The 26,593-nt window shown below is 45.0% G+C and overlaps 1 protein-coding gene across 1 annotated transcript in view; it reads right to left on the bottom strand.

Moving 5' to 3' along the window:
• Positions 1-25,114, bottom strand: part of VOPP1 (VOPP1 WW domain binding protein) — a 96,491-nt gene extending 71,377 nt beyond the window's left edge. Inside the window, exon 1 of the mRNA XM_072760086.1 lies at positions 24,863-25,114. Within this exon, the coding sequence (XP_072616187.1) occupies positions 24,863-24,916 (54 nt within the window). The 5' untranslated portion in view covers positions 24,917-25,114. The remainder of the gene's footprint in view (positions 1-24,862) is intronic.
• Positions 25,115-26,593: the final 1,479 nt, after the last annotated feature.

Raw genomic sequence — 26,593 nt, 5'->3', positions numbered from 1 at the left:
GCCACGCTTGCTGCAGTCCGACCACTTCTAGAGTCAACATGGGTGTTAGTTAGACCCAAGTAATGCCCTAGAATATTAGGATATGGAACATCAGAAGCCACTGTTTCCAGTAAGCGCACCCTCCTGAATACCTGTACTGGTGAGAATTTCCTATTGTGTGGTGCCAACTCAGATTCGGAGCACTCCTCATGCCATATCCCAAAAGTCAGTTTCCCCATTCAAGTGAACGTCTAAGTGCACAAAGGCAGAGACAGAAAGGAGGTCTTATTCCTTTCTCCTAAGGGAAACACTCGGTGGTGAGGGAGTCCATTAGGCAGAGGTAGAGGGTCTGTGTTTCTCTTTGCACACAGTAGGAAGGCAAACAGGAAAACGCTGAAGAAGAAAAGGGGAGTGAAAGCAGAAGAACAATAAAATATGGGTGTCGAAAGGACAGTGGGTGGGGAGGTGGAGGGACAGTGTTAGGAGCCAGGTTAGGCCCACTGTTGTCAAGGTCTGTGCCCTCTGCTGGTACTAATATGCTCTGTAGGAGGAAGGCAGTCCTTTAAAGAACCAGATAAGATGGACCCATACAAGCCCCTTTTGGACTTAGAAACACCAATAAGAGAAGGAACACACGACAGCTGATGCCGCCTCCCGAACAGCATAAACTGACTTAAAAGCTGTTCTCTTCACACTGACCCTGGGACTGGGGTCAGCAAAGATCTTCTCATTCCCACCTGAGATTCAATGGCTAGCCCCATCAAAACGCAAATGACACATATTAAGGAGAGCAACCATTTGTTGGGTATCTATTATTTGGCAGACCTGTCCACCTACACAGGATCTCCAAGTCATACACCCTGCAACACAAGCGTGACTTCCCGCCGCAGCATTACAAGTGACGTCCAAGAGAGCTGCGACGTGCTCAAGAAGAAACGGCTGGAATCAGCTTAAAACAGATCTGCCTGCCTCCAGAGGTGCCCTTTTCCTACCACATTACGCCCAAGAGAGGGAGATCTCAGGTCATGGAGACCAACACCCCTCCTAGAGCAGGAGTTGGATCTACTAGATCAATGACACAAGACAGTCACTTGCTGGAGAAAGTGGGAGTGGAGCCAACGAAGCCCTGTTCTCCCAGGAGACCTCCCAGTGCCCCAGCAGCTTAACTGCCAAATCCAGAAAGGTGACAGGACACCATGGAGACAAGACAAAGGATTTCCCAGGCTTTACCCTTGAATCCAAAGGAGATACTATGCACGCTGCGAGCTGGAAACTTCAGCAACTGCTCTCACACCATAGGAAAGACATGCAACCAAGATCCGTGCCTTGCACTGTTCTAATCCAAGTCAGGGTGGAGCATTTTTGTCTGGGTTTCGATATTGTTACTACAGCAAAATGACAAATGCTTGACAACATAATTACAGCTGCCAATCTTCCTAAAATAAACTTGGAAGCACTCAGGGAGCAACAGTATAGGTACAGAAGTTAATTATATCTCATAACCTCATTCCTAATATTTGGGTTACTGCGAGGCACTGTTAGAAAGGACCTGCAGCTCATCTGTCATACTGCCTATTTTTAAATTCTAGATTCAAGAATCTGTTATTCAAAAAGGAGAAGTCTGGGGGACAGTTTTAAATGGAATTCCTCACAATTAGTTCCACCACTTTGCGGAATTTAATGGGGATGTATTTTCATTTCTATTTTTGCACCACTTGGGAGGAGTCAGGGTACGCTAATGGAATTTTCACAAATACAAATCTCTGTATGGGGCCTGCTTCCAAAACGAAGAAAATAAAAGACCAACCAGGGACACACAGGATGTTTACCTATGATACAGACCCTAAAATGGGCTTACTAGGTTTGGTTGTAAGCTCCAGTTCATCTACTACAAAACGATGTTTAGATTGTAGGCCTAATGATTTTGGTTTTGGTTTATAGATTTCTCTTAAAGAAACCAATGAAACACACTCGGGGCAGAAGTAGATTACTTCTCTCAATCCTACAAAGTCTCTACCCCCATGTTCTCAATCCTACAACCCATCCCCCCCACACACACACATACTCCTGCATACACATATGGGCATCTGTGTACCCAAACCTTCACTCCTATTTTTCCTAGGCCTGACAGCCAGACCCTGGAGCTTCAGAGCACGGTTGTTCCCAGGTCGATCCTGTTCAGCATCACAGGCTGCACATTGTACAACCCAGGGAATGCCATTCAGAAAGACTATACTGTGACAGGCACATCCTAGAGGGATGCATCTTGGCAACCCTGGCTGCTACTCACTCTGTTCAAAATGTACAATCTTGGGTCTCTTTCCCTCCCAACTTTTGCCATTTCCAAAATGCAAAAGCTTGTCCAGAAATGTGATCAATGGTAAAAAGGAGAGGCAGAGAGAACCACCCATACAAAGGTACTTCTCTCATCTATTTAATGCTAAGATAGGGTCCAAAATTTGTTAAGTGATCAGTTAATCAGTTAATTCTCAAAAGATAAAACATACACAAATGTGCAATGCCTGTTACCCCAGTATTGGACACAGCACCTGGCTAGGGCAAGAGCATGGGGTCACAAAGGCTTAGGACAGGACAGCTCAACCACATACACTCTAAGGAACTAACAGGGCACTGAAGGGTACTGCGAATTAAGATTGGTTGGAATCTTAGGTCCATTAATGGATTTTAGTTAGGAAGTGACAGACTGCATTAGAGTTTCACAAGATCACATAAGTAGAAGGAGAAGGATTGTACACAGGCAGAAGAGGCTGGACTGATGCGTATACAGACAAAACAGAGGCCTGAGAGAGGAGCATTTTAGAAATTGGAAGAATCGATAGGACTTGGAGACTGGAGAAGATGCAACAAGGATGGGGCTGGGATGGCCCCAGGTTACTGGAATAGCGCCCTGGATGAGTGGTATGGCCACTGAAACAGAAACAAGGGACATTTTGGGGAAAGGATGAGCTTTCAGATACAGGATCTGAGAGACCTCAGCTACCCTGGCAGAGATTTCTATTAGACAACTAGATCAACAGAGGTTCAGCAGGAGATTCGTGGGTTACAGATCTAGATTTTGGAGACATTAGCATAAATACAGTCACTGAAGATTTAGCCATGGATGAGATTCCCAAGGATCTTTCAGAGAACAAGGAGAGTAGAAAGTTCTCAACCAAATCTAGGAGACACCAACATCTAAGGTACAAAGGAATGGTCTGGGAAAGCAACGGAGAAGGAAGAGCCACTAGGGAAGGGATGCTCTGCTGTGTGCTGGAGAAGAGAAGAGCAGGTGCATGGCTATCTTCCTAAAGACATGCTGCTTGCCAGTTAAACCATGGCATTAAAACACACTTCTAAGCCGGAAGACAAATCCATCTGAAACTTAAGTTTCACAGAGAAATATGTCTTTCAAAAGTCTTAAAAAAAACCATCCAGCTGTCTGCAGATTTGGAGAAGTATTAGAAAAGAAAAAGAAGGAAAGCAGTAAAATATGGGAGCTGGAAAGGGGAGGCAGGAGTGAGGGAAGTCAGGGGGCTGTGTTGACACACCCCGCTGCTGCAATGCCTCCACATCCCACCCATCCCTTCTCCCAACCCGAGCACCAGCCCTTGAAGGCTAACACTGCATAGACGTTACGATGCTGACTCGTAACAAGCACTAATCTTTAGTGCCTCAGTTTCCTCACACATAAAAACTGGAAAAAGCAACTCCTACTACCTCCTTTTGCTGTACGCATTATCTCTGATAAATCACTCAACTTCTCAACTTTGGTTTATGCATCTACAAAGTGCAGTGACAATACTCATGGGGTTAGGGTGGCAAACACAGGTAAGCTACAATACCCAGCACATTTTTGGTTCCAGGAAAGATCCAGCTCTAACGGGTGATGGTCCAGTTTGTTTCAGTATATCATTCTAGATGGCCCTTTTTCTAAGCTTCAAAGTACCAAAAGCTCTTTAGGTACTGGCTTCTCCTAGTTTCCCTGCCCTTCACCTCATTATTAATTATAGTAGCAGTGGTCAATTATTTTTATCTGAGTAGCATGCCCTTGGCTATGAATATAATTCTTTATGATAAGTTAAAAAGAAAACCAAACTTCATTCACATAATTTCTTACAAAGGCCTTTCAAGAACTATAATCCTAAGGAAATAAAGAATATTCACATTAGAATTCTTTCAATGAGGTCTGCTAATGAAAATAAAATAGAGCAAGTAAATATAAGTTTTAAAATATTCAAAGTAGTCAATGAACCAAAAGTGACTTTTTTTTCTTTTTTATGTGTATTCTAAAATGTTTCCAAGTAGATTTTCCCTTCCTTGTAATTTGCACATGGCAATGAGATACTGGATTTGCGCACCAGGAGCCTCTCAGTTTACCAATACAGGGACCGCACATCCACACTTAGAAGCAGAATGCCACTGCACTCACCAGGCACCTCTGTGGGCTGTGTCTGGAGTCGTCAGCTGCCGGACAGTGGCACAGAGCATCAGGTGAACAGGCTGGGCCCCAAACTGCAACCCAGGGGAAGATGATAATTTGCACAGAACTCAAAGGCCACAAAGACAACACAATGAGGCATGCTGCTTTTTGAGCCACCTTTCAGTTCTTAAGTTTATTTACCTGCTTCTGGATACCATGAACCAAAATTACCATCTTCTACATTTCCATTTCCTATTTACAATAAAGACACATCACATAGGAAACAAGAATGAATTTCAGGGGATCCCTGGGTGGCTCAGCGGTTTGGCGCCTGCCTTTGGCCCAAGGCACAATCCTGGAGTCCCGGGATCGAGTCCCACATCACGCTCCCGGCATGGAGCCTGCTTCTCCCTCCGCCTGTGTCTCTGCCTCTCTCTCTCTCTCTCTCTCTATGTCTATCATAAAATAAATAAATAAACAAATCTTTTTAAAAAAATTTTAAAAGAAGAATGAATTTCAGTCTCTAACAACCAAAAGGTAAGCCATCCAGCAGGAACCTTTTCCAGGCCACGCCACAATGAATCTGCATAAAAGACAATTCTATCACGATATAAATGTATAAACTTGGGGCAGAGGTACTGCACAGTATATAAGAACAAAGACTGTAGTCTAATGGGGTTAAAATACTGGCTTTAGCTAGAAAATCTTGGTCAACCTTCTTAACTTCTTGTGCTTTTTTGGCTCATCTGAAAAATGGAATTAATGAAGATTGCAGAGATTAAATGTCAAGGGCTTAAAACAATGCTTACAGGACGTCAGCAAGATGGTAGAACAGGAAGTGCCCCCCCCAAAAAAAGAATAGGAGGTGCCCAGCTCACATTCCCCAACACAACAACCACTTGGCAGCCATCCATGGACAAAAGAATTTGGGGATCCAAGTAGGAAGTCAAAAAACCCCACTGAAGCCTAAGACCAGGAAGCATCACTTGGAAAAGGCAGTATTCACCAACAGCGACCCCAGCTACAAACTGAAAGCAGCCCTGTCCTATGGTCTTGGCTCCAGCCCAGCTTGACCATGGTCCAAAACCAGCCCCAACCACCAAAGGACCCCAGAAGAGCCACATCTACTCATGACCCTCTTACCACACCTGTCGACCTTAGACCTGACTACACCTGAAGTGGTCCTGTGACCTGACACTGACCCCACTATAAGGAGGTCTAGAGTCGCTCCTGCTGGCCCACGGACACAGAAACACCCATCTTTTCCCCTGATAGCAGGTCTATTGAACTCACTCCTAGCTGTGGATCCTGTGTTAGCCCTCTGACTCAGTTCCAGGGCTGAACTATGCAGTCTGAGGGCAACATTGTGTACTCAAGGAACTAGAGGAGACATGCCTGTATGAATCTTCAGTGACCGGTCTGCCAACCTCAGTCCCAACTGTAGATCCTGAAGAACCCTGTGACCCTATTCCAACCCTCGTCTACCCTCGTCCAAAAGGAAGTGCTGCTCACCCACAGACTTGGTAGACATATACTCAGGGATATAGCTGTAGCCACACCCATCCACATCCTCCCTGGTGAGAGGCTCCCCAACTGCAGATCTGAAAATGGCCCTTTGAACAGGCTCTAGACCTCCTCAACCATGGTCCCAGAATCAATCCTATCCACCCAGGGTACAGGCAGGATCCATACCCACCCGTGTACCTGGTAATAGGTCTGCCAATGTTGGACCCAACCACAGACCCAGTAGCAGCCAGGTTACTCTGCTCAACTGCAATCCTGAAGGCAGTCCCATCAGTCTGGGGACATAGCAGGAGAAGGCCTTTACCTATTAAAACCAGCCTGTAAAGATAGAAGAAGTCCTTACTGCTTAAAATGCACAGACATCCGTGCAAGATTACGTGGATTATGAAAAATCAGACTAGGAAACTAATAAAGCCTCAGGAACCAACACAAAAGAAATGGAAATATGTAAAATCCCCAACAAAGAATTCAAAATAATTGTCTTAAGCTCAGTGACATAGAAGAAAATACAAATAGCTCAACAAAATCAGGGGGGAAAATGCATGAACAAAATGAAAATTTCAACAAAAAGAAAAAAAAAAGTCAAACAAATTCTCAAACTGAAGAACAAAATGAATGAAAAGAGAAATAGAGACCTCAACACTACTCCATCAAGTAGACAAGTAGAAGAAAGAATCTGTGAAATTAGGTCATTCAAAATGATTCAGTCAGAGAGAAAAAAGGAGTGAAAAAGAGTGAAGAAAACCTATAGATGTACAGGATGCCATCAAGTGAATCAATATATACATTATGGGACCTGGAGAAGGAAATAGTAAAAATGAAAGAAGAGAGTTTGTTTAAAGGAATAATGGCTGAAAATTTCTCAGATCTTCCCAGGTCCCTCAAGCTCAAAAGTTCCCAAATAGGATCAACCCAAAGATTACATGAAGACATACTATAATTATCAAAAGCAAAGAGACAATTTTTAAGGCAGCAAGAGAAAAAAAGACTTGTCACATACAAAGGAATCCCCATAAGGCTATAAGCAAATTTCTCAGCAGAAACTGTGCAAGCTATGAAAGAGTGGGGTGATATATTCAAAGTGCTAAGGAAAAAGCCTGCCAATTAAGACTAACATTCCCAGCAAAATCTGTCCTTCAGAAATGAAGGTGAGATAAAGACTTTCTCAGACAAACAAAAGCTAAAGGAGATTACCACCACCAGGCAATTCTTGCCTGTCTTGCAAGAATTGCAAAATGAAACTCCTCAAGTTAAAATGAAAGAATACTAATTAGTAACACAAAACACACAAAATATAAAACTCACTGGTAAAGGTAAATATATAGTCAAGCTCAGAATACTTCAATACCATAATGCTAATTAAGTAAATAAGTTTTAACTAGTGTAAAAAGTTAAACACAAAAATATTAAAAAATAACTATAGTTACAAAGTGTGTTAATGGATAAACAACATAAAAAGAAGTGTGACATCAATAACACAAAGGGGGGGGTAGAAATGTACAGTTTTTGTAGCAATTGCAGGTAAGCTTCTGGCTTAAAATAGACTATAAAGTGTTTCATGTGAGTCTCCTGACAACCACAGTGCAAAGTCCTACACTAGATACATAAAAGATTAAGAGAAATTATTCAGATTCAGAGCATACCCCAAAAATCATCAAATCACAAAAGACTGCAAGAAAGGAGGAAAAGAACAAAGAAACTACAAAAAAAATCAGAAAACAATGAACTAAATGGCAAGAAAAAGTTCTTACCTATCAATAACAACTTTAAATATAATTGATTAAATTCTCCAATCAAAAAACATAGTGGCTGAATAGATTTTGAGAAAGAAAGAAAGAAGGAAAGAAAGAAAGAAAGAGAGACACCCAACTATATGCTGCATACAAGAGACTCAAGCTTTGAAGGCACACATACGCTCAACATAAAGGAATGTAGAATAAAAAGATATTCCATGCAAATGGTAACCAATAGAGCAGGGGTGGCTATACTTACATCAGACAAAATATATTTTAAATTACAAACTGTCCAAAGAAACAAAGAAGGTTGATCATATAAAGATAAAAGGGTCAATTTAACATGAAGCTATAACAGTTATAAATAAACATGCACCCAACATCAAAGCATGTAAATAGATAAAGCTAACACTGACGGATCTGAAGGAAAAAAATAGCAATACAATAATACTAGAAGATTCTACTCTCCCTAATAGATAGATCACAGAGACAGTATCACTGAAGAAACAACAGAACTGAACATTATAAAACACATGGACCTAACAGGCATATACAGACTTCCCACCAACAGCAGAACAAACATTCTTCTCAAGTGCACAAGGAACACTCTGCAAAACAGATTCATTTGATTTCACAAAACAAGTCTCAACAAATTCAAGCAGATAAAAATCATTTCAAGGTTAGACTTAAAGGTAAGATCTGAAATTGTAAAACTCCTAGAAAATAGGGGGAAAGTTCCTTGATATTGGTCTTGGTGTTGATTTTTTTTTTAATATGACCGTAAAAACACAGGCAACAAAAGCAAAAATAAACAAATGGGACTACATCTAAAAAATTGTCTGCACAGCACAGGAAATAATAAAATGAAAAGGAAACCTATAGAATGGCAGAAAATATTTGCAAACCATATTATCTAATAAGGGGTTAATATATAAAATATACAAGGAGCTCATATAATTCAATAGTGAAGAAAAAAATAACACAATTTAAAAATAGGCAAAGCACCTGAATCAACATTTTTCAAAGAAGACATACTAATGGCTAATAGGTACATGAAAAAATGCTCAACATCACTAAAAAAGACAGGCAAATCAAAACCACAATGAGATGTCACCTCACACCAGTTAGGATGGCTATTGTCAAAAACACAAGAGATGACAACTGTTGGCGAGGGTGTGAAGAAAAGGGAAATGTACATTGTCGGTGGCCCGCACCCACCTCCCCTCTAGCAACCCTTGGTTTGTTCCCTTCAGTAAAGAGTCTGTTTTTTTATTTGCCTCCCTCTTTTTCCCATGTTCATCTATTTCGTTTCTAAAATTCCACATGAGTGAAATCACGTGGTATTTGTCTTTCTCTGACTGACCTAGTTTGCTTAGCATAATACACTCTAGCTCCAACCGTGTCATTGGAAATGGCAAGATTTCATTCTTTTTGATGGCTGAGTAATATTCCATTGTATATATATTCCATTTCTCCCTTATCCATTCATCAGTTGATGGACATTTGGGCTCTTTCCATAGTTTAGCTATTGTTGATAATGCTGCTACAAATATTGGAGTGCATGTACCTCTTCAAATCAGATTTTTGTATCCTTTAGATAAATGCCTAGTAGTACAACTACTGGATCACAGAGTAGTTATAATTTTTACTTTTTTGAGGAGGACCACCTGAGTGGCTCAGTGGTTGACCAGCTGCCTCTGGCTCAGGTCATGATTCTCGGGTCCTGGGATCAAGTCCCACAGTCCCCTGTGGGAAGCCTGCTTCTCCCTCTGCCTATTACTCTGCCTCTGTGCCTCTCATGAATAAATAAATAAAATCTCTAAAAAAAACCCACAAACTTTTTGAGGACCCTCCATAGTGTTTTCCAGAGTGGCTGCACCAGTTTGCATTCCCACCAACAATGTAAGAGGGCTCCTCTTTCCCCACATCCTCGCCAACATCTGTTCTTTCCTGTGTTAATTTTAGCCATTCTGACAGGTGTGAAGTGATATCTCATTGTAGTTTTGATCTGCATTTCCCTGATGATGAGTGATATGCATCTTTTCATGTATCTGTTAGCCATCTGTATGTCTTCTTTGGAAAAATGTCTATTCCTATCGTTTGCCCATTTCTTAACTAGATTCTTTGTTTTTTGGGTATCACCGGCATCTTCCATAAATCAGAGAGGTTAGAAAAATGAAATAATGGAAAGTCTAAAAAAATACTCAAATACAAGATGTTTCCAAAAAGTACTTTAAACAGTTCAACATACTAGCAAGGGGGTTTCTACGTCTATTTATATCTGAATCATTGCATTGATTTTCAATGTGAAAATGCTGATCTTAAGGATCCTTATAACATCACCCCCAACCAAAGACAAATTTCCCACTGAGAAATATTGGGAAGTGGGGAAGAGATAGGGATCAAGTAAGAAATACTGCTAGGTCATAAGACAGCAAAATACATACATAACCCGAGATGCTCTGGAGGATTGATTTATTTGCATATTGTGAGGAAGAGCTGAAACCCACCACGCAACAAGGACAGGACCAACCCTCAAAAAATGGCAGAATGGAAAAGTGGAAAGAACCTAAGGATGGCTTTGGAACCACTGAATAATTCAACCCTGGGAACCCCCAGCATCCAGACATTCAGAGATGTCACTTCAATTGAGTTTCCTATAACTTCAATTGAGTTTCCTATAACTCAGGGCCAAATGCATTCGGATCAATACACTGTCTCATAAGTAAGTAGAAACACCTAAGAAAATGTTTCCATTTTTTTATGTTTTTATGTTTACTTTAAAATTCCCCCAGAGAAATAAATGTAAACTCATGCAAATAATGTGAATGTTCTACACCTGCATGGAAGATAAATAATTTCAATTAGCCCGTAGACTCTGGTACCCCCAAAATACTATGCTAATGTTGATAGACAACCATCCCTGGTCAGCTCCCAAGACCCATGATCTCCATGCACAGAGACACCAAGATTGTGCCACATGCTGTGCGGTCCTCCCACCTCCTACATTCACACACCCACCCACACTGCCACCTCAGCTTCCTTGCAACCAAGGACCCCAGGACTTCAGACTGGCTTAAAACATAGTAAAAGGCTAAAGGGACTACACCAAACCCTGACAGCACTAGTAAAGCTTAATGACAAAGAAATGGCTATTTTAGTGCTCTGAGACTTTTTCAGCAATAACACACTCATTGAAAACCAAAGGGGAGAGCAAAGGAAAGGTCAGTGTTCAAGGTCAGAGAGGAGCTAATTTCATTGCAGAGGGTTGCACTACCATAAGTTTCCTTCTGATGACCTAACTCTATTAATTATATCTGTGTTCAAACCATATCCACCACTTAGCCAGGTGAGGTGGATGTTAGGTGTTAGACATTAGGTGGATAGTAAAGGTTCCCTTTATTCTGAGTCCCTCACCTCCTTGGGATAATGATTTATCAATTTAATCTTTACAGTGAAGAGTTCCTGGTTTTATTGATCTGCTCTATTGTTTTGTTTTGCATTATTTCATTTATCTCTTATCTCTTATTTCCTTCCTTCTACTAACTTTGGGCTTTGTTTTTTCCAGCTCTTTCAGGGGTGAGGCTAGGTTTATTTGACGTTTTGTTTTTTTTTTTTTTTTGCTCCTTGAGGTAGGCCTGTATTGCTATAACCTTCTTAGAATAGCTTTTGCTGCATCCTCAAGGTTTTAGATCATTGTGTTTTCATTTTGTTTCGATCTAGTTTTTGATTACCTCTTTTATTTCTTGGCTGACATATTCATTCTTAAATGGCATGTTATTTAACCTCCATGTATTTGTTTTTTCCACATATTTTCTTGTGGTTGATTTTTAGTTTCATAGCCTTGTGGTTGCAAAAGATACATGGTATGGCTTCAACCTTTTTGAATTTGTGGAGATTTCCTTTGTGGCCTAACATGTGATCTATTCCAGAGAAAGTTCCATGGGCACCTGAAAAGAATGTGTATTCTGCTGTTTTAGGATGGAATGTTCTGAATATATATAATATATATATATATATTATTATAGGGGGCTCAGTGCCAGGAGAGCCCCCTACTGTCAGGGCACCCTCAGCTCACAAAGCACCTTCCAGCTAGGACCAGGACTGAAGAGCATCCAAGAGCTTCTGGGATGGTGGAGTGACTCCTGCATCCCTGCTCCACCCCGTGGCAGAGCCCCAGGCAACCCCCCCTCCCCCGCTCCTCTGGACCCAGGTTTGAATGGGTTCTGCAAAGACCTTTCCCCATGCCATGGCTCGTGGATCTTTCCTCCCTCCCTGCCCAGCACCGAGTCCTAAATGGGCCTGGGCCAAATCTTTGTGCCTTTCCAGATGCTGTTCTCCCTAGAACACTTTCTCCCTTGGATGGATAAAACCTTACTGTCCTTAAAGGCCCAGCTAAAGGGGCACTTTTTCTGGGATATGTTCCCTCCTCCCCTGGGGAGAATTCATCACAACCCCCTCCACAACACTTCAAAAAAAAATAAAAAATAAAAAATAAAATAAAATAAATTGGAGGCCGCTGCTGGGCGGCCTCCTGGATATATATATATATATATATATATATATATATATATATATATCCATCTATATGCTGTATGTGTGTGTGTGTGTGTATCCATCTGGTCCAATGTGTTATTCAAAGCCACTTTTTTGTTTAGATGATATATCTATATAAGTGGGGTATTAAAGCCCCCCTACTATTATTGTATTACTAATATTTTATTATTGTATCAATTACTTCCTGTATGCTGTTAATAGCTGCTTTATGTATTTGGGTACCCCCATGTTGGTGCATAAATACTTACAATTATTATATTTTCTTGTAGACTACTCCCTTTATGATTATAGTGTTCTTCTTTGTCTATTACAGTTTTTAAGTCTGTTTTGTCCAGTGTAAGTATTGCATTGCTACCTTCACTTCCATTTGCATGATAAATGTTTTCATATCCCTTCACTTTGAATCTGCAGATGTCTTTAGGTCTGAAATGAATCTCTTGTAGGCAGTATACAAATGTTTTGCTTTCTATCCATTTGGTATCCTATGTCTTTTGATTGTAGCATTTAGTCCATTTACATAATTATATATATAAAATATAAGCATATATATAAAACATGTTATAAAATATATTAACATATGTATTTGTATATAGTCTATATACAAAATAATTATTGATAGGTATGTACTTAACTGCCATTTTATTATGTTTTATGGCTGCTTTGTAGTTTTTTATCCCTTTCTTCTCTTGCACTCTTCCCTTGGGTTTGAGGACTTTCTTTAGTGATATATTTGGGTTCCTTTCTCCTTATTTTCTGTATATCTATTACAGGTTTTTGATTTGTGGTTATTGTTAGGTTGATATTTAACATTATATATATATATATATATATATAAAACCAGTTTTTATTAGATTGGTGGTGGTCAATTAAGTTTGATCCCATTCTAAAACCACTAAATCTTTGCCCCCACTCACATTTTATGTATATGATATTTCACACACAAAAATATGTGAACTTTATGAATCCTTGACTGATTTTTATAGATATAGTTGATTTTAATGCTTTTGTGCTTTAACCTATATAATGGTTTTACATGTAATTAATCTACTTTTTATTATGTTTTTATGCACCTGTGAAATTTTTTCCTTTTGTAAACTTCTTTCTCAAGATCATGGCCTTTCCTTTCCACTCAAAGGATTCCTTTTAACATTTCTTACAGAGCTGGTTTAGTGGTAATAAACTTTTTAAATTTTTGTTTGGGAAACTCTCTCTCCTATTCTGAATAACAGTCTTGCTAGACAGAATATTTAGGGTTACTGGGGGTTTGTTTTTTTTTTTTTTTTTCTTTTAGCACTCTAAATATAGCAGGCCACTCCTTTTAGGCTTGCAAAGTTTCTGCTGAAAAACCAGCTGATAGCTTTATAAGGTTTCCCTTGTATGTCTTTTTTCTTGATGTTTTTAAAATTCTTTATCACTACTTTTTGCCATTTTAATTACTGTGTCTTGGTGTGAACTTCCTTGAGTTGATTTTGTTAGGGGCTCTCTGTGCCTCCTGAATCTGGATGTCTTGTTTCCTATTCTAGATGAGGGCAGTTTTCCGCTATTATTTCTTCATAAAAAGTTTCTGCTCCCTTTTCTCTCTTCTCTTTCTGGGGTCCCTATAATGCCAATGTTACTAGGTTTGATGATGATGCTGAGTTCCCTTAACCTAGCTTCATTTTTTATTCTTTTCTTTTTGCTGTTCAGCTAGATTGCTTTCTATTACTCTATTCTTCTGCTTCCTGTAGTCTAGGATTTATTCCCTCCAGTGTATTTTTAATTTCAGTTACTAAGTTCTTTATCTCTGATTAGTTCCTTATAAATAGTGTTAGAAAATGTAAAAAAGAACCAAGCAGAGATAAAATCTCTATGAAGAATATTGCTTTATCTCCATTTCATTTAGCCCATTTGCTGTGATTTTGTCCTGTTCTTTCATTTGGGATATATTCCTCATTCCTCTCTCCTTATTTTGTCTAACTCTCTGTGTTTGTTTCTACATATCAGGCAGGAAAGTAATTTATGTCTCTTGATCTGAAAAGTACTGGCCTTATGAAGAGGTCCTGTAGTGCCTTGTAGTGCAATGCTCCTTCTTCACTAGAGCCTGGCACGTCAGGAGTGTCTCCTATGTGTGCTACATGCACCCTACATGTGGTTGAGTCATGTTTGCCTTTGGTTCACTGAGTTAGTGGCTCTCTTTGCCTGTTGTGGCCAGGGTTTGGCCACTGCACTGTTAGAGAGACAGTGTGGGGCCATACTGGGCTTGTAGTTCCATCAGACCACATGCCTGCTATCAGTCCATCTGCCAGGACTGTGGTCACACTTAACTGCAAGGTGCTCTCTGAGTCGTTCCCTGAAAGGCTTTCATTGGTAGGCAGGGCCTGCAGTCAGACCAGATGTTTGCTCCCCAACAGTGTCTTGGGGTTGCAGTGACTACAGGGCTCTTTGTGCTGCCTCCTGTGAAGTTTTTGTTGGTGGGTGGGGCTGGCAGTCAGATCAAATGTCTGCACCCAGTCCACTGCTGGGGCTGCAGTGGAACTGGTGTGCATGGTTATCTTCCTCTTTCCCCCTGACAGGAGTTACTTTGGAGTGGTGTTGGCCACTGTTGGGCCTGCTTGAAGAATGAGAAGCTTCTGAAGCTGCTTTGGATGGATTTCTGCCTCATGGGGCTGGTTGGAGAGGAAAGCCTGCAAGAGAACGTGAAGCAGAGCACATGGTGTTAGTTAGCAAGATATATGCTTGTCCACTTGCAGGATAGACCTGGAGCTACTTTGGACAGACTCCTGCCAGGTGAGCTTAGTTGGATGGGGCAAGTCCATAGAAGAACATGGGAGCAGGGCATGTTGTATTAGCAAGGTCTATGCAGACGCTTGCTGGGACTGCTTGAAGGATGAGAGCTGATCAGGCTCCTTCGGTGGGATCCCTGTTAGTTAGGGTGGGTTGGATGGGTCAAACCCAAAGGAGAACACAGGGTAGGACACACGGTATTAATAAGCTATATGGAGAATGTTCAAGCTGGCTCTTGCAGGTGTCTGGGTGTTTAGCCCGGGCAGGGGGCCGGTGTGAGAAATGGGTCTGCCATCTTTTATTCTTGAAAAAGTCTCCTAAAGATCCCTGCCCCTCCAGTGCAAGTTCTGTTATTAGTAAATAATCTCCTTCCTGTATACCCCAGGTACTTTTCAAACTGCTGCTCTGTCTTGTATCTTGGAAGGATTGTTTCCCATTCCCCTCTGGCTCTCCTAGAGTAGATCCCACTGATTTTTAAAGCTCCCAGTGTTAAGTCCCACTGACTGTAAAAACTCACAAAGTTAAGCCCCTCTGGTTTTTAAAGCCAAATGTTACGGGGGTTCATCTTCCCAGTGCAGGTCCCCTGTGTTGAGGGTATCTGGTATTGGGTGTGTTCCTCTCCCTTCTCTGTGCTGGTGGTATTCCTCCTCCCATTTAGTCTAAGTTAGTTAATTTGGCTCACTGGTTAGTTTGGCTCCTGACTGTTAGTTTGACTCCTGACTGGTTAGTTTGACTGCTGATTGACCAGGACCCTGCCCTTTCTACCATTTTTCAACATGACCTGTCTATGATTAATCATGGAGTCTGTTCTTCCAATCTTTGGTTCATTTTCTGGGTTAGTTACACCAATGTGGCCGTCATCCAGGTGTATCTGTTGTATGGGTTGAACTTAGGATCCTCCCACTCTGTCATCTTCTCAGAGTCCCTGCCAACCCTGTTAGTCTCATAGGTGTCGTTTAACTCCTATTCAGAAGGAAGTCTTCAAGGGCAGCCACTGCCCACAGGTATGGTCATATGGCAGCCTGACCAGCCACCACAGTGATGGCCCCTAACACCCAGCTCAGGTGACCAGTGTGCCCAGATATCATAATTTTGAAGACCCGTTCCTTTCCTGCAAGGAAACAGAAAAAGTATCAAGTAACCTGTGGTCTCAATTCTACTAGGAGAAACCTTTTCCCTATCTGTGATTTGTTGTCTTCTTGTGCAATTCATAAAAGTTGTAAGTGAACCTCAGCTTCTGCAGGGGTAACCACCACATATTTTTACTCTTTCCACCAATAACACAAAGCATGAAACAGACATATTCATAGATCCTCACTTCAGCACAGGATAAAATGCAGTGAACTGCGGCACAAATTCACTCATTCACTCACTCCACTGCCCATCTCAGCAAGGCTTTGGACTGCACCAAGTTAGTTTCCCACAGAATAATCTTGTAATGGGGTAATGGACTATAAAAACTTTCATTAATAGTGATTTAGCTACAATATCTATTTTAAACAGTATTTTTTTCAATTATGTTTTAGGCAAAATAATGCCTCTTCCTCCCCTCAAAAATATCCACAAACAAATGCCTGAACCTATCTGTCACTTTACATGGCAAAAAGACTTTGCAGGTGTGATTAGGTTAAGCATCCTGAGATGGGGAGATTATCCTGGCTAATTTGGAAAGCACCATGTATTCACTAGAGCCTTGATAAGTGACAGAGGGAAGCAGAAGTGAGAGAATTTGAAGGTATTATTCTTTGAAAATGGAAGAAGGGACCAGCAGTCAAGAAATGGAGGTAGACTTTAGAAACTGAAAAGGCAAGGAAACAGACTGTCCACCAGAACCTCCAGTAGGAATGCAGCCCAGCCGACACCCTAATTTTGGTGAGTCCAATTTGACTTCTAACCTCCAGAACTTTAATACGTTTGTTTTAAGCCATTAAGTTTAAGCTAACTTGTTACAGCTGTAATAAAAACTAATACAGACCTCATAGCAAGTTCTTTTTTCTTAGCACAGTATCATCACTCACTTCTCCCAAAGGCTCACATTTATGGGGATTTGCCCTACACCATCATCTCAATTCAATGTGACCAGTTTTCTTCATTTTCCAATCCATGAACGCCCTTCTAATTTTACATCTGCCAGACTAACCCTAAATCAGCCATCTTAACAATAACCCCCTAGAACTCTCTTACTACTGACACACTGCCATGGTCCTAGCACCAATCCTAACTCTAGCAGCTACTTTCTCATTTCTTTGCTCCCTTGTCATTCAGAGGCAAGCCAGGACACTTGGCTGTATCCATAGGACTATTCAAAATGTTCATTCTAAATCTTAATCATCAATGCTCTTCAATGCATAGGTATATGGCATCTAAGTGGCCCGTCCTCAGCTTTCTGACTTCTGCCATTACTTAAATTCAGATTCTTTCCAACTCACCTTCACAGATTACCTTAACAACAACAAAAATAACATATCACAGTTGTCCCAACCTCTTCCCACTAAACCTAAAATATATCTGCACCTTCCCTCCTGCTCATCTCATTTCCTAACTCAAACCACATTCTCTTTCCTCAAGGCAACCTCTATATCCAAGCTCCTGATCCCATTCCCCACCCCCTGCATCTACTAAACTTTTCTGAACTAAGTTCCCCTAGGAGCTTAAGATCTAAAAGGTTCACAGACCACAAACAGGCAATTTGAGTCCTGAAATACCTGAGGTCCTGAAAGTGGCTTGCCCAGATCTGGCACTTAACTCATACCTGAAGGGACAATCAGCACAGTCTTCCTAGACATCACCTGAGCATCTTCAACTATGGTGGGAGCTCAAATAGCAAAGTAAGAGGGGAGGGAAACAAGCAGAGATCATGTGTCTTCAGGGACCTGCAGCAAACAGTTCTGTCTGGCTGGGCTGACTAAAGACTGTCGTCTCCTCCTCTTATCAGAAGCACTGTGCATCTGTTAAAAAAAAAAAAATAAAGATGTCTGGGGGTTGCCTAGAGACAATGCTCATAATCTGTTGATCCAGCTTACACAAAGAGCTAAATTACAAGCAGGAAATTTTCCTATGGCCTCTCTCAACACTAAAGTGCTTCCCTTTCTATAGGTGAACCAATCAAGTTAATGAAAGCTTAAGTAATTTACTCAAAGCCTTCCAGCCAATATACAAAAGAGTTGAGATTCTATAACACATGGTCATGCCATCATCTACTATGGTCTGAATGTTCACATCCCCTCAAAATTCATATGTGGAAACCCTAATGACTGATGTGATGGTATTAGGAGGTGGAGCCTCTGAGAGGTGATTAGGTCACAAGGCCTTCATGAATGGGATTAGTGCTCCTATAAAAGAGATCCCAGAGACCTCTTGCGCCTTCCACCAAGTGAGGACACAGCCAGAAGGTGCTTGACTATGAATCAGGAAGAGGGCCCTTACTAGGGGCTCCAGCCTTGATCTTGGACTTCCCAGCCTCTGGAGCCATAAGAAATAAATTTCTGTTGTTTGTACCAGCAGGTAGTATTTTGTTATAGCAGCCCAAATGGACTGAGACACCAACCAAACACTAACAAGTTTAGGGACTCCTGGGTGGCTCAGTGGTTTAGCATCTGCCTTTGGCTCAGTGCGTGATCCTGGAGTCCCAGGATCGAGTCCCACATGGGGCTCCCCTCATGGAGCCTGCTTCTCCCTCTGCCTGTGTCTCTGCCTTTCTCTCTCTGTCTCTCATGAATAAATAAATAAAATCTTTAAAGAAAATTGACAAGTTTAACAAGATGAGATGAAGAACGTAATGTGAAATATAATTAGAATAAGTATATAGTCCTCAATTTCAGTTTTTAAAATTATAATAAATTATAATAAACATATCCACAACTGTTGTGAGGACTTGTGGCTTACCAGAACATATTAAAAAGATTGAAGTGTCACAGAATAGTCAGTGTGAATCTCTGGGCCTATCTTATCTGCATATGACAAGGTCCACACTAGGGTTTTGACAGAGCCAGTCAGCCGTACCTATAGAACAGAGTGTCCTAACTGTTCAAATAAGTCACAATGGGGAAGAGATAGGAAGCAAGCCAAAGGCTGCATGACAAAATATACTCACCACTGAACTCATTTCTTCTAAAGTAGTGCACCAACAACCCAGCCCACTTAACTCAAGCAGCATCTTTGATGACAGATCACAGAAGAGTACAACACAAATACGACGTAAATGGACAGCAAAATGACCTTGCAGATCTCACCCCAAAAAATGCAGTATCTCATGAAAGTTACAGAAGGGACAAAAGAATCTGGCAGTTAAGACCTTAATAATGACCCACAGATGCCCAAAGGAGAATGATATGAATAAAAAAAGACCAAGAGAAGCTAGAGGTGGGCGTAGAGGGTTGATTACTAGAGCAAATAATGATGGAGGAAAAACTTTTTTAAATTTCATTAGGATCATGCCTCTCACTTCCAATGCCAAGTGAAGACTATCCTATTATTCATCATAGATTTTTGTCAGAAAAATTAATCTCGGGCAGCCCCAGTGGCACAGCAGTTTAGCGCCGCCTGCAGCCTGGGGCGTGATCCTGGAAACCTGGGATCGAGTCCCACATCAGGCTCCCTGCATGGAGCCTGCTTCTCCCTCTGCCTGTGTCTCTGCCTCTCTCTCTCTCTCTCTCTCTCTCTCTGTCTGTCTCTCATGAATAAATAAATAAAATCTTTTAAAAAAATAATCTCTCCTTCACCCCCAAAATTGATTCATAATTATAAAAATACTTAGATCAAAGTAATTTATTTCTATAGTCTGGGCTTTATTTTCTCACCATTATTAACTACAAAATTTTGGTCCTTGTTTTAAGTAGATTCACTCTGACTGTTTCCAGGACCAACCATTTTCAAACAGTAAGAATTTCTTGAGTTTGACAGAGTTTTCTCAAAAGGCAGCTGTGAGGATGGTGAGATGTTTCAAAACCACATCTTTGGAGAAATGACAGAGGGAACGAACCTCGAGGGGAACACAGTGGGGACTACCATAGCTGTGTTCAGATACTGAAGGGTTGACACTGTGATCCTATTTCTTCTGAAAAGCCCAAGAATGCAGAACTAAAACTATGTAAAAACAGTGCAGACACTTCTCCTCAAATAACAGAAAACTTTAACAACTGAAGTTCTCCAAAAAGTTGATGCACTGCTTTGAGAGACAGTAAGTTTCCATCACTACAGGTGTTAAACAGATTAGAGTTAAGTCCTAGTACAGGTGCTGCATTCTTCAGAGTCCATGGCTAGCCAATGACCTTCCCCTCTCCTACCAGGGACCTACTCAGCTCCTTCCCCCATGATCATTATCCAAAGATCTGTTTTACTCATTCAAATATTTACTGAGTCCTGTTCTGTGGCAAGTACTGTTCTAGGAGCTGGGGATATTTCAGTGAACAAAATAGAGCAAACCTTTAATGTAATATTCCATATAATGTAAATTCCATCATATTTTAGAGGTAATGGATACAGAGAGGAAATTGGTTTGAGCAAGGAGGCTGGGAGGGGAATTGGGCTAGAATGTTACATCGGGTGTTCAAGATAGGGCTCATTGAGGGTGACATGAGAGATGATAAACATGAGTTCTAGGAAAATCACTTGTCATCCTATGGCTAGATAATCAAGCGACCACTAGCCTAACCCATGTTTCTTCTAGAGTCGCTTCCCCGCAGTTGGCCTTTATAGCTGTGCACAAGACAGAAGAGAGCAGGGGCTAGAGCCCCAAGTCTGGCCCTCCTCACATACCTGGAGCCAGGTTTCCCTACTTCAGAGCAAGTGCTTGCCACTGGATTCATTTATCACTGCCAACTCTTATCCATCAGCACCCAGCCTCCCATGGAGCCTCTAAGGATAACACACTCCCTATAGTCTTCTTTTTCATTCAAATTGCATGTCACTCAGATTCTAAAAGCTCTATTAAGAGTGAGAGGGTTGAAAAAGTTTATTTCGGAGGACTGGCACCCAAGGGCTGCCACAATTGTCGGCATTCCAGGGCACAGGAGATATCTGGCAAGAAACAACAACAAAACAAACTCTTAAACATGACTTGGTTCTAATTTCAAGATTCTCAGGCATCAAAATACATAGGACTTTAGGAAAACAGTAAGCCCCTTATTTTTCTTAGTTTCAAAAGACCATGTTCATTCACTTTCCAACCTTTTCTTTCTAGGAGAAGACCTCTCCTTTTTCTAGCCTCTGTTCTTTTGTAGGAACAACTTTGAAATACATGGAACAACCTCACTTAAAGGTTTCCAGTTTGAGGTTCCAGGGGAGAATAAAAATGATACCCATGCCAGTCCCTTCAATAAAGTAACCCAGTAGAGTTCAGTCCCCGCTGTGAATAGATGCAAAAAGAGCTCCCAGCACTTGCACTGGGAAACCTTATATTAAATAGTACACTACATATTTCTAGGCTCATTTCAGAGTCCTTAGAACAAAAACTACTAAATATATTATAAAAGCATCAACAGGGGGATCCCTGGGTGGCTCAGCGGTTTGGCGCCTGCCTTCAGCCCAGAGTGTGATCCTGGGGTCCCAGGATCGAGTCCCACATTGGGCTCCCTGCGTGGAGCCTGCTTCTCCCTCTGCCTGTGTCTCTGCCTGTCTCTCTCTCTCTCTCTGTCTCTCATGAATAAATGAATAAAATCTTTAAAAAAAAAAAAAAAGAAGCATCAACAACCTGACCTCTAGAAAGAGACTGCAATGACATTATCTAGAAAATGAGGCACTCTGATAAAAAGCCCCTGGGAGGCACATACTCTTAGGGCCTAATTACTCCCCAGGTTCAACTAAAGCACGATCAGATCTGAGACTTTCTTTTTCTTTTGGTTTCTAAGGTGCTGCTGCAGCTCAGGGAAGGCCACGGGGAATTCCTTTACCAGGGCTACTAGGAGACAGCTTAGCACATTCAGGCATCCTGAGGCCCTGTTCTCAGGGCCTCGCAGGAGCCAGTGTGCAGAAGAGAAGCATGGAACTTTAGAATTTTATTACCTGGTTCTGGGACCACATTCATGACCTGGGTGCCTGGGACCTAAGCAGCTGGCACAGAGTGACAGGGGAGTGGGGGAGATGAGATAAGGGCCCTCATCAGCTTCTCATGCATTTCATAGGAAACATGGAGTGAACAGAAAGGAAAGGTCATTCAGTAATGAGCTCCCAAGAAGCCTCTATGGCAAAAGGATGGTGCTATCCACAGGCTAGGTTTCAGGGTGAGCACACAACCAAGTCTCCTAGGACAGTCCTGTTGATGGGTGCCTGCCATGCAGGCAGTTATTAGGAGCCCCCCATTTCATTTTCCTAAGTGTCACAGTTTGGATAGTAAAGTATATGGTTCACCTAAGGAAGTGTGACGGAGTTCCTAGAGCATATTTTGCTAGTTTACCTGTTTCATGGAACACATCTCTCTCCAAGCCCACCTCTGGTTTCAGGACATACTATGTGCAAATTCTTCCCATGTGTAAACCCAGCAGTGGGAGACCCAGCAGTGCAGCATGGTGAGGTGGAGCCCGACTACCTGGGTTTATGTCCCAAGTCCTTCACATTTAACAGCAGTGAGACTGTGGACAAGTTCTTTAAAACATCTTCCATTTGAAATAAAAATGAGAATAAAAGTAATGGCTGAGCTACTATTTGTAATCAGTTAATATTTGTAAAGTGCTTAGAACAGTGCTTGACACAGGGTAAGCACTCTATAAATGTCTGATAAGTAAAAAACAAATATGCAGTCTTTGTGTCTCCTAGGTAAGTGAATTTCTATAAAGAGATGGTGAGACAGGGGAGGAAAGCCCTTCTCAGAACAGTTTCTAGTTTCCCTCCCTATTCAGGGGCTTCTTTCGGGAATAAATAAAACCCCTCTACCCGGTCCTGGGTGGTGCTGGCTGGAAAGAGAGTGCTGCGGGGCTGGAACAGAATACCCGCCGCCAGCTAGTATATAATCAACCACACTACAACTACAATTGAACCGGGGCAAGCAGAACAAAGAAACAGAGGCAACTATCCCGGGTTGCAGGTGGCTGTCAGAGGCCACCGAAGGGCCCCATCAATAGTTTTATGTGCTTAACGTAAAGAGAACCCTTTGCCTCCTCACATACTTGGCCACTGTGATTGCCCACTTATGTATGTGATTCAGGACTTCAATAGCATCAAAGAAGCTCTGACAACAGCCAATTTTAGATGAAAACATCTCAGCATGTATTTCACCGATAAAATTCCATGTGATGAAATACGAAAAAAAATCTCCTTAATTCCACCAGAAACAAAATAGGTGCTTAGGACAATCTTGTAAAAGTGGGCCACACCACACGATCCCATTAAAGACAAAAATTACCAGTTATCTAGCTATTTGACTTGTGAAAGCACCAGCCCTGTCACAGTTCCGCCTTTGAGATCGTGTCAACTTTCCAGACATGATCTGAACACCCTATTAAGATGATAAATTCCTATGCAACAAAACAGCTTCGTTGGAAAGAACTGGGTCCCTGAATCAGTCTTGACTACGTAACAGGGCACAGCACCATATACACTGAAGACCTAGAGGAAGCCAGGCAGTGGGATACTAAATTTTATCAAGAGCTGATTTTAAAAGGGGATTGGGAGGGGGCCTTGCATTCCTAAGTACAGATGCATTGGGTTTTAGGTAAACAGTTGTCTCAGACTCACTTCTCCATAGCTCTGTCTGGTGCGTCACGGCCGAGATGTGATTTCTAAGGTCTTAAAATTCTGACCAAATGCAAAGAATGCAAGCGAAGAGGCACCCCACAAAAAAAAAAAAAAAATCAAGCCAGAGGGATATTAAGAACAAAATAAACAAAAATAAAAAGTCAGCCTGGCGCAAGCAGCGTCTCCATCAGCCTCCCTTCCGAGTGCCAAGAACACGCTCCCTCCCAACATTCCCTGATAATTATTTTTTAATCAGCTAAGAAAGCCAAGTCACTTCCAGCACAGACACCCAATATTAAAGAGTTCTCCAACCCTCTGGAATGGGAAAGACAGAAAGGGGCGTCAGCGTTCACCCCCCATTTAACTCCGATGTCATCGATTTAAGGCAAATTTCCTCCAAAACAATGCAGCTGAGCAGGGAGTTGCGTGAACCCTAATCCAGACTCCACACCCCAGAGGATCCTATTAGCTCACATTGCAAAGAACCTGCTTGAGCAAAGACGGGGAGCCCCCCCCCACCTCGGGGGCGCGACCTTCCAGGCCCGGGGCGCGCGGGGTGGGCGGGGGCGAGGGCACGAGGGGCGCTGCCACCCTCCCCCGCGGCGAGTCGCCCCAGGCTCCAGCGAATCGCGCCCAGCACCGTCTCCGCGGGATTTCTCCCCGGGACCTGAAGCCCGCGCTCCACCGGACCCCACGTCCCGGGGCGGCGGCGGCCCAGGGCCCGCGGGGTCGCACCTGCACCGCCGGCCGCTGGCCGAGCCGCCCCACCCTGCAGCCTCCAGGCTCCAGCCCCCAGCCCCCAGCCCCGCCCGCGCCTGCGCCGCCCCCGGCCCGGGCCCCGCGCACCACCCCGCGGGCACCACCCCGCGCTCCTCGGCGGCGCTCGGGGTGCGAGGCTCTAAGGCCACACCTGGGTCTCCCCGGCCGCCGCGAGCAGCCCCGCAGCGCGGGAGAAGGGCCGTGGGGGAGGCGGGCAGGGGCGCGGGCGGGGAGGCCCGGGAGCGGGGCAGGCCGGAGGGGCCGTCGGGCGCCGCACACGCAGGTCCGAGGCCGCCCGCCGCCGCCCGCCTCTCGGGTCCGCACAGGTGGTCCTCGGGGCGTCCGCGCCCCGCACCCCGCGCCCCGCACCCCGCGCCCGCGCCGCCCGGCATTGTTCGCGCTCGGCGGGCGCAGCGGCGAGGCGCCCGGGGCGGCGCGGCCCGGCCTCGGCCCCTACCTCCACGAGCAGCCCGAGCAGCAGCGCCGCCACCCTCCGGGGCAGGCGGCCCATGGCTCCGGGTCCTCTCCGGGCTGCGCTGCTGTCGGGGCGCGGGCGCAGGTCAGCAGCGCGGGCCCGAGCGGTGCGCGCCACAGCGGAGCAGCGGCGGGGCTCAGGCCGCGGACGGCGGGGCTGCGGGGCGCGGGGCGGCGGGCGGCGGGCGGGTGGGCGCCGAGCCTGGCTGGCGGCGCCGTGCAGCCCTCGCCGCGCAGCCCCGGCCGCGCCCCGCCCCCGGCCGCGCCCCGCCCCCGGCCCCCCCCGGGCCCGCCCCGCCCCCCGCGCTCCCGGCTCCGCCCCCGCGCGCTCCCGGCCCCGGCCCCGCCCCGCGCGCGCTTCTGGCCCCGCCCCGCGCTCCGCCCCCAGCCCCAGCCCCGGCCCGCGCGCGCTCCCGGCCCCTCTCCCCGACCCCAGGCCCGCGCCCTGACCCCGCCCCGCGCGCGCTCCCGCGCCCCGACCCCGCCCCGCGCTCCGCCCCCGGCCCCGCCCCGCGCGCTCCCGCGCCCCGACCCCGCCCCGCGCTCCGCCCCCGGCCCCGCCCCGCGCGCTCCCGCGCCCCGACCCCGCCCCGCGCGCTCCCGGCCCCGCCCCGCGCCCCCCAACCCGGCCCCGCCCATCGCTCCGCCCCGGCCCCGCCCCCGCGCGCTCCCGGCCCCGCCCCTCGCGCCCCCGGCCCGCCCTCCGGGGCACGCGCCCGCGGGCACCCGCGCCCGCGGGCACCCGCGCCCAGCCCGCGCCGCCCTCCGGAGCCGAGCTGGGGGCCCCGAGGCCCGGCGAGCGGGGGACGAGCTGGCGGTGGCTCGGCCCCGGCGGAGCCCGCCCTGTCTCCCTCGAGTAGACCCGGCAGATCGCTGAAGGAGGCGAAGTCTTGGCGTGGGGGAGCCCGCCTGGGGGGCGCTGTCGGTGGACCCGCGGCAGCCCCGGCCTCCGTGCGCCGCTCTCCCGCCGATGCCCACCAACGCGGGCGCCGCGGCGACGGCCTAGGGCGAGGGCGCAGGCCGTGGCTAAAGGGCTCCCTGCACCGCGCCCGCGTGTGGGTGCTTTGAGCCCTGCGCTCTCTTCCCGCCCGGCCTCCACCCGCCACAGGTGGCCCCGCGGTGGCCGGGTCTGGGATGTCCTCGGGCTCTGCCGCAGCCCGTCTCCACCTCCACCACCTCCCACCGCCGTATTGTTCTCGCAGCGGGAGTCGGATCCCAAGTCCTGGGGCAGTTATTCAGGAAGCGTTCGTGTGAGCTTGTGAGGTGGGCAGACCCCGAGCTGGAGGGCCAGTGTGCCGAGGTGGGCAAGAAAACTTGACTCACGACGTTCAAAGGGATCGTCGCTTGCAGGGTGCTGAGCGGCGGGACCCAGGCTCAAGGGTGACCGAGGAGCACAAAGGACGGGAGCCTCCCCGTGACTGGCCGTGGAGGAGGGAGTCATGGACACACAGCACCTAAGACTAGTCCCAGACGCTTTCTGGCCTTCGTCACGTGTCCTCATCTGAGCACTTCAAAATATGCAGCACTGGACTGGCCCCGTTAGAACCAAAACTTGCAAGACGAGCAGGAAAGAGGACTGTGGGCTTTATCGTCGCGGTAAGGGCACCCATCAGACAGGCCCACCCAAGAGTCTTTGGACTCTCCTCACTATGACCTACTGTTTACAATTAGGGCATTTTACTGCTCTTTTAAGTGCAGAAGTCAAACTTGCAGA

The sequence above is a fragment of the Vulpes vulpes genome, chromosome 5, assembly GCF_048418805.1.
Source record: "Vulpes vulpes isolate BD-2025 chromosome 5, VulVul3, whole genome shotgun sequence".
NCBI lineage: Eukaryota > Metazoa > Chordata > Mammalia > Carnivora > Canidae > Vulpes > Vulpes vulpes.
The sequence above is the reverse complement of the archived record's forward strand: the minus strand, read 5'-3'. Positions and strand labels throughout refer to the sequence as shown.